The sequence below is a fragment of the Neopelma chrysocephalum genome, unplaced genomic scaffold, assembly GCF_003984885.1.
Source record: "Neopelma chrysocephalum unplaced genomic scaffold, ASM398488v2 Primary Assembly neopelma1_96942, whole genome shotgun sequence".
NCBI classification, from domain to species: domain Eukaryota; kingdom Metazoa; phylum Chordata; class Aves; order Passeriformes; family Pipridae; genus Neopelma; species Neopelma chrysocephalum.
In genome coordinates, this window is record NW_020925585.1 from 1,017,236 (window position 1) to 1,030,322 (window position 13,087).

Here is a 13,087-nt window from a genome sequence, read left to right on the forward strand (position 1 = left end):
CGCAATGTATTTTAATGCACAGATCTTCTATTTGTACCTTTTATTTTAAACTGCTGTAGTATTTTTTATACCTTTTTAATATTAAATTTAACCAGAATATCTGTCATTGTTAGAGTTACTTTATCGATTTAGCATATTTTTTTTCCATTGCACCCTTTCAATACCACACCTGTACCAGGTGATTCCATACAGTAGACATCCATAAATTTAGGTCTCACAGCAAGAGTAATTTCTTTCTGAACAAAAAGTGGCTGCATAAATCCATTTGGACATCTTTTGGTTCAGTACTGCTCTGTTAACTGAGTTTAAGCTCTTACACAGGAATTTGCTGTTCTTATTTTGGTCCCACATAAGGGTATATCATCAAGCTACTGTTAAAGTAAACTTTCCTGGGAAGATAAGTAGTCACAGAATATCAGCTTTTTGTTTACTTATTTTAGAGAGAAGCAAAGCCTATAAGTTCATAAGCAGCTTGTGCTGCTTTTTTTGTCAAAGATGGATTTCTATCAGATGATTTAAAAAAGCCCCCAACCCCCCCCCAAAAAAAAAGCCAAACCCCACAATTTTGATTTATAATTCAGGGAAGACCATGAGTGTGCTTTCTGACACTATTGTATTATGTTAAAATATGGTGTCACTTTTGAGCTCTTTCAAAGGTACATGAAAATGTCATAAGTTGCTTTCTCATAATTCTAAGCACATGTTGCTCTCTCTAGTAAAAAAATCTTTAGCCAGCTGTCCTCAAGGCTAAGAAGTATTTAAGAAGTAGTTGAAAATGGAAATCTTGGTTTACTGTTGATTTGACACCTGATTATAAATTTGAAGAAGTGTTGGTTGGTTTTTTTAAGACCTGTATTTCAATTGTAAAGGTTTCAAATATCTGAAGACATTTTTCTTCTGCAATCTCTTCTGGTGTTCTGATGATTCTGCAGGAGTAGCCGAGCTGCAAACAAACCTGCATTTTTAATCCTGAAGTAATTTGGACTAAACATTTGTTCAAAGGTCCTTCATAGAACTTAACTTTGTACGGGATTACTTACATAGGATTTGATGAGACAATTGTGCCAGTATTTGTTAATAAATAAGCTCAAAACTACCTCCACAGATGCTGATATGTGAGGATTGTTTGTTTTTTATTCTAAAGCATGGCAGATGTGGCAATACGTTACAGTATGCACAGTAGAAGTTACTTAACAGTCAATAAAACCTTCCAACAGAAATAAATTCCACTCATGGGAATGGTGGTTTTGTGAAAGAGTTGGTTTTTTCTTTCTCTCTGAACTTAGTGAAACAACTGTGCTGTAAACCTGTTAAAATTGTTCTGAATTTGCCCTGTGGGTGACTTGGCTTTTTTTTTTTTTTGTGGGCTTGCATTTTCTCTGAGCTAGGCAGTTGGATAATACTGAAGTGACATTTTTTTCCATGTCTTTTGCTTGACAGATTAAGCATGACATTAACAGACTCAGCAAAACATTTACTGGTCAAATTTTTTTGCAGATGAGTCTTTCTCCTAAATGTGGTTTCATTGTGGTCTCCTTGTGTATTTTATCGTGATCTTTAGCTTCTCTTTTTCAGTTGGTGAAGTTAGGGTTGAAATCGGGCAGAGATCTCTGTTCCACTGATGTATGCCACAGAGTAATATAACAAATTAACTACATTGTACTGAACATTACTCCTCTGTTTCAGAGCTTTCAGCCAACACAGCTGCCTTTGCTAAAAGTGCTGCCATGTTAGGTAACTCTGAGGACCACACTGCTCTGTCTAGAGCTTTGTCTCAGCTTGCAGAGGTTGAGGAGAAGATAGATCAATTGCATCAAGAACAAGCTTTTGCTGATTTCTATGTGTTCTCAGAGCTGCTTGGTGATTACATTCGTCTGATTGCTGCAGTAAAAGTGAGTACTACTAGGAAAAATACTGATTTTGTCTTTGAAGTCACATTCCTCAACTTGTAGATTCAGGTAAATGAATGTGTGCATTTGCACATGTCATCACACAGTTAAGACAGTTAAGTTTTTTGCCTGAAGTTGTAGCTGAGTAAAATGAATGCATTCATGATCAGCTATTCCAGTGATAAAAATAGTTGCGATCGAAAATGTGAATGGAGTAGTAAGGTCCCGAGAAAATGCAAATCTACTTAAGCAGTACCGATTGTATACAGTATTTGGGGACACTGAAGTATACTGCGTTTAGCATACTGTACCGGCTTCTTTCAGATTATTGTTACACTATGCTCATACATTTTCAAGAACATAATTCAGCTGTCATTGGTAGATAGCCAGTAGTTTCTGTAAATAAGAAAAAAATGCAATTTGTGGATCTGCATCTCATTAAAGAAAATATTCAATTTAGATGTAAGCTATGTTTCACAGCATAATTAGGTTTTGACATAGGAAGGGGTGTCTGTGAATTCTTTACAGAAATATCCTTGAACTTGCCAGGTTATTGGGAGTACATATTTTTCTTTTTACTTTATTTCTTTTTTCCTTTTTTTTTTCTTTTTTTTTATATTTATATTTTTATTTTAATTCTGCTACTGTAGTCCATTGCTAGCAAAAATGTGTTGCTGAATATGCATGTAATCCGTATGCATGAAAGTTTTCTAGAATCTACATGTAGAGAATTGTCTGCATAATAGAGCACTTTTTAGTGGTTGTTTTGGTAGTGTTTTGATGGAATGAGGCACATAAAATGTTTTGGGGCACTAAAGTATCTGCTTTGAAAAGGATTCTTCTTAAATACTGTTATTTGTGGAAGGTATTGAGCTGTGCAAGCATGCTGTCAAAGAAGTAACAGGTTTTTTTGAGTGTACTTCACACAGAATCACAGAGAATTTGCTGAGTTGGAAGAGACCTACAAGGATCATAAGTCTAACTCCTAAGTAAATGGCCCATACAGGGTTGGAACCTGCAACCTCGGCGTTGTTAGCACCATGCTCTAACCAACTGAGCTAGTCTCCAGCTCTATCCAGAATTACTTTTTCGTACTGAGAATCTAGATAGCTCTTAAAATTCCAGTTGTTTAATAAATTTGTCTATTCTTATAGGGTGTGTTTGACCATCGAATGAAATGCTGGCAGAAGTGGCAAGATGCTCAGGTCACTTTACAAAAAAAACGTGAAGCTGAAGCAAAGCTTCAACTTGCCAACAAACCTGATAAATTGCAGCAAGCTAAAGATGAGATAAAAGAGGTAACGTTATCAAACATTATGTTGGAGGTCAGACATGCTGCTTTAGCTCATTCATTCTGCATTAATGCTGCTTTATACCATTTTTATTTACAAATCGCTTACTTATTTGCCGTTTTCCATATTTACTGAAATTGTTAAAAGGAATTTATTTAAATTCCAAATATGTGCAATTGTTACTCATTATAAGATCTGTAAGGCAGCTAATACTGTCTCTATGGAGTCTGGGAGATGGGAGGAGGGGAACACGTACAAGGTAATGCTTTTAACTTTTATCAGATCGCTTGGATAGGCAGCGGAGCATTTCTATTTCTAAAGCTAAGATGACTTGGCTAAGTCTAGCAAAGGCAACTAATAGGGAACTGTTCCCATGTTTTGCTTAATTGTGCAGCATATCTACCCATATATATATATGCATGTATATATGGTGTAATTTCAGTAAAAATAATTCTAACATGTTGAAGTGTCATAATTTATACACTTTTTCTGTCATGCTTCACTAAGGAAATTGAGGAGGTAGGACAACTTAATTATTTAACACTAATGTGTTCTAATTATGCTCCAGTACTCTCCATTAAATAACAGAAGAACATTATTGCAGATTTCAAGCTCTCTTACACAGTTGCTTTGTTTGGCTTCCTCATTGGTCACTAACCACATGCTCCTTTGTTCTTTTTGCCCTTCAATATATTTCACATACAGTAGTGAAGTTACTCATTAACTTGACTTTCTTTTTCTTAAAAAAGGCCTTTGCTTATTGAGAAAACTTAGTATCACTCCTGTGTGACCACATTCTTGCTGGTTGCCTCTTTTGATGTTACCCATCCATTCACAGTGCATTTCCTGATTATTGGAAGTAGTAGGAAATAGTGATCCTTTCCCAGTTCCAATATTAAAATAGTTAATTACAATTTTTCTTAAGGACTTATTTTTCCTACTTTATTGGATGATTAGAGAAGGCTTTTAGTAAATCCCCAATTTAAATGTGTCAGTTGAAAGTTCTTGCTGCCATTGAAATGTGTTTAGAGTTGCTGAATTCTGTAATAGTGGACCTTCTGGCAGAGAAGTTGCAACGTGGAAGCCTACGCAGCTTGAGCATCATCCATGAGTCAAGTTGTTTTTTTCATGGATAAAAGGGCAATGAACAGTCCTAGAAATACCTTATTGAATGAGAAACTTTTTCTTGTCAGATACTATAGGATGGCAAACTGTTATCCTGTGATAGTTCACATAAAACCTGGCATTTGGGCATGATAAAACTGGAATGTTGTTGGATTCATTAGGCCTGTAGAGGCTTTCACAGAAGTCTCAGGCACTTCTAGTTGGTGCGGTAGGAAGGCATAGGTAGTCTTAATCTGCCTTTCCTTAACTGTGTTTTATACTGTTTGAGTTATCTAATAACTCTTTAGGCTATTCTTCCATGAAGGACATCCTATTATGACTTACTGCTTAATTATGTACATCTAAAAAGGCAATAAGGGGGCTCTGAATAAATGTAAACTAAAAATACAAATACGGAGATGTTTATTGGGACATAGATGATGTTTATGTCATATCCCAATAGTAACTTGACACTGCATTGCACACAAATGATTTTTTGTGAATAAGTAGCATCACTGGATTGCTAACAGGATTATGCTACATTGACGCATGTTGCTTCCCTGCTGCCTTTTTCTAAGGAAGATAAATGTTACTGAATATATTCCCATGACTCAGGTAATATGTTGCGATGAACAGATACAGTTGCATTTTAAATAACTGCTAGCCTGCATGTGTCTGCAGTGTGAGGCTCACAGTGTATCTACACAGATAGCTTAAACTTAACAATGTAATAGATGTGTAAAAGCAGTTACAGGTTAATGTAGGTGATTATGATCTCTTCTTGTCTAGCTGCATGTCTTTTCACAGAAACGGAGATGCAGCCTAGTGTCAGGTACTGTTACATAAATGCCATGCTCTCAGTATGGCAAAATCCCATAAGAAATGTCTCTTCCTCTGCATTTTCCTCTAGTGATCTTCTTACCTGCAATAACATTTCTATTCCTGCTTTCTATGAAAACAGCTTCCACTAAAAAAGAAGGCTTGTGCTTTGGCTTCCTAAAGCAATGTGTATTCTGTTTGGAAAGCAAATAAACACATCCTCAGTAGCTTTTCAACAAAAATGTGACAGGGATACTTATATACTTGCTCGTAGGCAAACATGAAGATTTAATCCTCTCTTCTGGAAGCAGGAAAGTACAGGGAACTAACCTTTGAGACTGTTCCATGCTGGATTGGACAGGTTTAGATTCTTTTTATATGATATTTGTAAGGGGAATAGCAAGTAAAGCCTTAGATATCCATTTTCTTTTCTAAAGAATATTTTTAAAATGTTAAGTGTTCTTAATAGCTATACTAAGGTATTTTTACATTTTATCTACAGATAGCATTACTTAAAGATACTGTTGTTGTAACATCCTATTATGTAAATTTGAAATTATTGTAAGGCTTTCTCTTAAGTAGGCAAAAGAAAATCAAACAGGTCCTTTTAGTTCATAAGTGACTATCAGTATGCTAAAGAAAGTTCAGGTACTGGTAAACTGAATGAACAACACAAACTCTTACTTCTGCATATCTTTCCTTTGCCAGTGGGAGACAAAAGTTCAGCAAGGCGAAAAAGATTTTGAACAGATCTCCAAAACCATTCGCAAGGAAGTGGGAAGATTTGAGGCATGTATAATTTTGTCCAACTAAATGACAGTTTTACTTTTGAGAATATGACATTCTAAGTAAAATCTGTTAAGAGGTTAATATGCCATAATTTATTTATTAACAGAAGGAACGAGTGAAAGACTTTAAAACTGTTATTATCGAGTACTTAGAGTCGTTAGTGCAAACACAACAGCAGGTAAGATAAGTTTTAAGTTTTGTACAAGTTAATATTTAATATATTCCATATTAGATTATTTAGAAGAAGAGGGGCTTTAAATATAGCAATTTCCAAAATATAAAGAACTGCTTGTCAGTACTAGCAGACATTGGAGAATGACATGATGATCACAGTTTCCCAGCTATTGCTATACTGCCTTGCACAGCTGTAATTCAAGGAAGCAAGGGAGAAGCTCTCTCAGGGATATGGGCAAGCGAAGGGTCTTGTAATCTTCCAAAACCAAAGCAGTATTTCCACTTACAAATTGGAGTAAATTGTAATCAGTATGTACTTAGACTTACTGAAGAAACTTTGATACTTGAATGTTTATTACTTTTTTTAAAAGTATGAAATAATGTTATTGAATGTTATAAAGCATTAAAACAGTTTCCAGTGTCTCAGAAGTAGGCCTTAGTTCCTAAAAAAATGTCCAGATTCTTTCTTTTGTTCATTCTAGGAATATAACCCTCCAGCTTTGTTTAATTAAAAAAAAAAAGTTATTCTTAGAGGTTAGAACAGCAGATTGAGCTTTCATAAAAATTCTGTATAATTGTATTCAGTAGCATTGTGCTCAACATGTGGTAACATACCTATAGCTATAAACAGATTTGTATATTTATTACTTGTGTTTTTTCCTGCACTATATAAAAACGTGAATGAATAAGCACCTATGTTCTTACTTTGTCTGGGAAGCAAGTTTACCTCAAGAGGAGGTAAGTATGTGTTGTGTTTTCCAGCATTTAGTACTTAACGAGTCATTTTTCCCTTCTCTTCAAGCTAATAAAATACTGGGAGGCATTCCTACCTGAAGCCAAAGCCATTGCCTAAAAGAAGAATATTCCAAATGACAAGACACTCTGAATATTTGTCCTGGATTAAACTAAATTCCACAGTGAAATCACTTTAAATCATTCAAATAAACCACTATATATTTTATGAATTAACGTGGCTTTTTTTATATACCACAGCATTTTATTAACAAGCTGCATGTCCTGACCCTCTTTGAAGTGGACTGTGGCATGATGTTCTGCAATACACTGCTGAATTGAACACTATTGTGTCTTAATACTTGCACTAGAGTGTGCACTGCAAGGCCAGAAAGCTGATATTTTTGTTCTTTACAATACAATGTTCTGTAGTATGTTTACCTGATCTTTATGAAACAAATTTAATTGCATTGATTAATGTTCACTTAAACATTCCTGTACAAAATCATGTTTTTGTGATTACAGTAATAAAGGGATGTACCTTGTGAAACATTAAACACTCTGGTTTTGTGTCTGGATACTTCCTGTTCAGAACAAATTGAGATTATATCCAAGAAAAAACAACATTTAGTAAAGAGTGCTGGAGAAGGTATTAAAGATCCACAAATAAGTATTTGTGGTAAAGTATTCTGGTTTTAATTCTGAATCTCTTCATTACAGGTATTCTTTTCACAGGAATTTGTCACTGCCTTGGCAACCTGTAATGCATTAATACTCATAGGGTCCAAAGACTGATGCTTGGGCAGCAGACAGCCATAAAGTGAAATCTTCAAGTGTTTACAAAGCCTCTGCAGAGTTAAAATCACTTATATAGTCAAATACTACTGGACCTGATAAATTTCATCAGTTGTCTTCAGTGGCTTCAAGATACAAAAAGAAAACAAATTTGCAGTAATTCTGGGAACCAGGGAGGAAGAAAAGTAGGTAATTCACCTGCGTGCATGTTAATTTTAAGAACTATCATTCTACTTGGACTTTCTTGAGGAGAAAATACATTTGCAGGGACTGGTTAACTCTTCTGCAAGAAATCAGAGCACCTAAACATTTTTCTGAAATGTACAATATGAACATAGGATATACTGTCCTGTCATTTTAATGATATACTGAGCTTGATAGTGGCATATATTAGTATTAATATAACCAATTGTAGACAAATCTTAATCATATAAAATACAGGAGAAGCTATTCTTTCAGCTAATCATAAGGCTGCAGGAAGAGCCCATGAATTTGTATTATTTGTTGTCAAATAAGAAAAAAACAACACAATGCTGTTTCTGAACAAATGAAAACCTAAATTTAGCTGGAAGATCGTACACTTTTTACAACAAAATTAGTGTAAACTTTACAGATTAGTGTCTTGTGTTGTTTCTCTATATAGTTCTGTTGACTCAGCATTTCTGTGACTCTTCAAGGAAAATAGAAGGGGAAAAAAACAAAACAAAACCAAACAAACAAAAAAAACCAACAACAAAACCACCAAAAAAACCTTGGCAAGCCTTTATCAATCATCTTTTTAAATGGTTAAATGCTAACACCTTAAGCTTGTAATATCTTATGCATCAGTGTTTGTTCAGTCATTTATGTTGTAACTGCTTTTTGAAAAGCTCAAGTATGCAATAGATTTATGATGAAGAAACTGATGTAGGCATGACACTCTGTTAAGTGTTATGATGTACTTGACTTTGGCTTGCTTTCTAATGAAAATTGAACAACAACTTGAACAGCTCAATCTTATACTTCAGGTTTGTTCTATTGAGAGTGAAAATGGTATTTCCAGAACTAAAGAGTCAGTTTGGACATGCAGAGCTCAAAATCTGCAAGCATATCCTTTCATGATCTTTTTCGTGTATTTACCCAGCTTTCATGATCTTTTTTTTTTTTTGCTTCTATCAGGATTAGAATTCAGTTGAATTATGGATCAGATTTCTTCTCTCTATGATGAGAGAATACAAAAGTGCTTTCATATTAGTCTCCTAGTGAGGATTAGTGTTACTGTGTGTACTAGACAACTGAAAACAAGAATGGGTTGTGTAGGTTCTTTTCTTGAAATCTGAAGCCCGTTGGGGAACAAAAGGATAATGGCATTTCTGGAGTTCAGTGTCACAGAGAGTTGGTTGCTCATCCAAAAAATTGTAGGGTTTTTTTGCATCACAAGGTTAGCTTGAATAGAAGATTCAGATCAGCTGTCATATTTGGCTATCATAAAACTCTGGTTATTTCAAGAATCTGTTAATTTATTTTGTCTATCTTCCCACTCATTATGAAGATTGAAGGTTTGCTTATTGTCTTTCCTTGTACAGTTAACACCTAGTATTAGCAGACTTTTCTCAACCCAGATGAATGGAGGTGTTGCTGAACTATTTCCTCTGTGAAGCTCACTCCCACACATTGTACTAAATTAAAGTGTTTCCTTGAAACTCCAAGCATTGTACCACAGAAGAACCACTAGCATGAACAAAATGACTGTTTGCAAAATTATGAACTGCACTTGAAATACTGAATAAAAAACAAGGTGCTACTGAAGTATAGTTTACATTTTAGATTGAAATACTTTGTAGATGTTTGCAACAACTTAAAATCATCCCCATTCTTCTATCCATTATGTCAGTGGTCCTTTTTGAATTAAAAATATATGACATGAAGTGGCTCAAATTGAAGACATTGTTCCTTCTTTCTTAAACTGATGTTCAGTGTACAATACGTCTCTGATTCTTTAGTCACTATCCCTTTTAAAACGGAATATTCTGCTTCCCTATTCAATATTCCTTTGTCTAACTCTCCTAAGTTATTTTCCCTCTGAAAGCCTCATATGGGAGTTTGTTTCAACATCTGTGGAGCTCATGCCCCAAATATGTCAGTTTCTTTCAAATTGTGGAGATGAGTTGCTGGCTAGTATAGCCTGTGCATTTAAATGAACAGTCAACATCCACTAAAATTACGCGTATAGTGAAATGATTGTCCTAAAGAAAAAAAAATAGGAACAAAAAACCCCTTACATTTTCTTCTCTTCTTCCACTTTAGAGTAGAACATGCTGTGGAATAATTTTAATCTATGGCAAAATATGAGTCCACTACAATCATGTGAGAAAAAAGTTCAGGATTATAACGAGTGAAGAGCTGAAGTTTCAGGTCGTTCAGGATGTTACTTGTTACCTGCTAAGATGATTCTACTTTTTAAAAAAATTCTTGTCTTCCATAGTTAAATCGGGGGTGAACTTGCTAATAATCTTTTGACTTCACTGGTAAAACACTGCTTTTTCTTTTTTTTTTTTCCCCCAGATTGATGAGGAAGTGACTAACATAGGGAAGGGGTATAAATCCAAATCTTTTTTCTGTCATTAGGAAAATCTATAATTAAGAAAGGACATCTCCAAAATGTACACAAAGCAACTTAGGCAGAATCCTTCTAGCAGGATATTCATATGAAAACTAAAGTAAAAGAAATATGCAATGAAAGTGGAAGGGCAAGAAAATACTTGAGATAAACCATATATCTATGGTTGACCGGCGAGTTTACTTAAAACCAGTCTTACTGGTTGCAACTGAAAAATCGACAAACTTAAGTTGTGATCTAATTAAGGAGTATCTCTTTTTTTATTCTGGCCTCTTGTTGTGATGTGTATTTTACTTATCACTTTTGCTGTTATTTTGATATGGATTTCTTTGCTTGTATTCTGGAAATTAGCCATTTAGAAAGTCCTTGAATCATGAGAATTAGTGGAAACTGATCTTTCAGAGTTGCCTGTATTCATTCCTTTTTCTCTCCTGTGAACCATTCTAACATGACAAATGCTAAGTCCTCCCTCCCTGTATGAGGAATTGCACAGTGACTACTTTGGAAAAAAAGAAATGCAGAAGTGGTCAACAAAGGGTGTGATTGTTGATTCATAGATTCATTTCTGTAATCATGGAAGGTTAAGGTAGAATCTGATGACAGGTAACAGTTAACAACTGGGGGAGTATATTATTAATTTATTTTACATTCTGGATCAAGTTAAGAATATAATCCAAGATACTGATACCTGTTACAACACCCAGCACTGAAGACCAACACCTACATTTCCTATGGTTCTTTTGGGAGCTTGCTCAACATATGAATTTGTGTCTGACAGTTTATGTCACTGTTAAAAGTACAGCTCAACCCTTTTATAGTTTTGCTTTTAAGATTACTAACATGGTTTTAATACACCAGTTCAAGTCAAGCTACATTTAAAATATATTCTCCTTGCTTTGTTGTTTGTGGGGAACATTGTGTCATTTGTGCAGTTAGCTTTCAAAGACAAGAATCCTGGATGGTTTTGAACACACTTTGATAGCGTTTTATGAACTAATGTTTCTTAAATTTTTGATCCTCAATGTGTTAGACAGAAACACAATCCTTTTTTTTTTTTTCAGATATAACTTTAAAGATTAGCCAACTAATGATGATGTATTGTGCAAATTAGGTATTTAACATTCCAATACATATTGACTTATTCAGCTCACCATGTAATCTTCCTTGTTCCTCTTGGCTGATGAATAGTCAAAAGTTCCATTATATTGTATTGAATTTGAAACCAGATTAATGTCTGAAACTTTTCTTTGTTAATAAGTTATATGATATTAAGGAGAAAAGTAGCTTTTTGAAATTATTGCTTATTAGATTGCAAAGAACCGCAAACAGTGCTCCTATGAAATTCTTCTATTGGCTTCTCATCAGCATAAATGCATTATGGCACAAATGGTGTCATTAGAGTTACCACCTGTTTTGCATTAGGGGAAGAACAGAAATTAAGCCTAAAGACTGGATTCTTAGCCAGAAAGTAACAGTAATGATAGCATGATAATTATTCTCTTGCATGCCTACATTTCCCAGGCTGATAAGACTATCATTGTATAGCTAGTCTTTCCTTGGGATTACTATAACATGTTAATCAGAGGGTGCTTTGGGTGAGAATGGGATTTTTTATTCACACCTTTCTGTCCAAGGACATAGTGCAGAGCTCACAAGGGACTGGAAACACTGCTCTTGTCACCTCTGCCACGAAGCAGTGTTTGGACTGTCCTGCTTGCCATCAGCAGTTGAGGGCACAGGCATAGGAGCAACAATGCACAGAAACAGGTGCCCGAGGACCATCTGGCTTTTATGATTTTTGTTTGTTACTTTGCTTTAGATTAGCAAAGTGAAGTCATGTTAGTTTGCTTTAATCCTCTTGGTTTTAGTCAGACAATGTCTATTTTATATTGAATTCTTAAGGTCACAGGTGTTTGCTTTGAGCAAAACATAATTAAATTTACCTACCAGTAAAATAGAAATGGAGGGAAAAGGAACTTGTAATGTTCCCCTCTCCCTTCCCAGTGTCACTACGCAAGGAAGGAAGCAAGTTAGTTTTCAAAAGACATTTCAAAAAGCTGATAGCATAACCTCAAACATCACATAAGTTTGTTTTCTGTCCTTTTTTGAGGTATGTTATTATACTTGACTCTGCTTATGCAAAATCAAACCCTGTATACACATGAATTTATAATGGTAGCTGCTCTGTAAAAGACCAGTAAGAGATGGCGACATTGCCCATCTCAACCCATTTAGTGTCTTGAGACTTTCCAGCATTCATAAAACCTTGCAAGGTGAGTTTTAAGATATGGCAATCTAATACAGCTGCAGTTTGTTGTCATTTTGCAGTGCTTCCAAGTGGTTTGAAGCTTGGAGTTAGCAGATTTATGTGAAATGGGAGCATTTGCCCGTGCAACAGTATTGCCTACTAAATGCACCTGGTATTCCACCTTCTGTTTCTGCTCCATTGCTCTTTAAGCCATCAAAACAGCTGCTTATTTTGGAGAATGAGAAGTACTATTTAATTTCTCAAATAGCTAGAAATCATCTGCATATCTCTGAAATGGTTTGGTTTGCTCTGCTAAATAACAGAGTTAAGAGACTGCTTCTCAGGAACAGACACAACATGAGCAACTTTGTGCAGCACTGCTTCCTCCTCCCCCCACCTTGTCTCCATGTCCATTTACAACAGGCATTGTGAAACGTGCTGCATTTGTTTGTTGACCAACCTGGTCATGGCAGAATATGTGCTGACATTCAGCAGGACCTCAATAGTCTGGAGAATAGTCCGGAGAGAGGGGAACCTAATGAAATTCAACAAAGGCAAGTGTATGGTCCTGCACCTGGGAATGAATAACCTCAAGTACCAGCACAGGTTAAGCGATGCCCTACTAGAGAGCAGCTCTGCAGAGCAG

The 13,087-nt window shown here is 35.3% G+C and overlaps 1 protein-coding gene across 2 annotated transcripts in view; it reads left to right on the plus strand.

Moving 5' to 3' along the window:
• The window catches only part of SNX2 (sorting nexin 2), a 31,860-nt gene extending 24,504 nt beyond the window's left edge, over positions 1–7,356 (plus strand). The window contains exons 11-16 of one of the 2 annotated variants that reach the window (XM_027670874.1): positions 1,687–1,892; positions 3,044–3,187; positions 3,689–3,700; positions 5,813–5,893; positions 6,000–6,071; positions 6,870–7,356. In XM_027670874.1, the coding sequence (XP_027526675.1) occupies positions 1,687–1,892; positions 3,044–3,187; positions 3,689–3,700; positions 5,813–5,893; positions 6,000–6,071; positions 6,870–6,920 (566 nt within the window). In that variant the 3' untranslated portion in view covers positions 6,921–7,356. The remainder of the gene's footprint in view (positions 1–1,686; positions 1,893–3,043; positions 3,188–3,688; positions 3,701–5,812; positions 5,894–5,999; positions 6,072–6,869) is intronic. The other variant, XM_027670875.1, reaches the window with a different exon arrangement.
• The last annotated feature ends 5,731 nt before the right edge of the window (positions 7,357–13,087 follow it).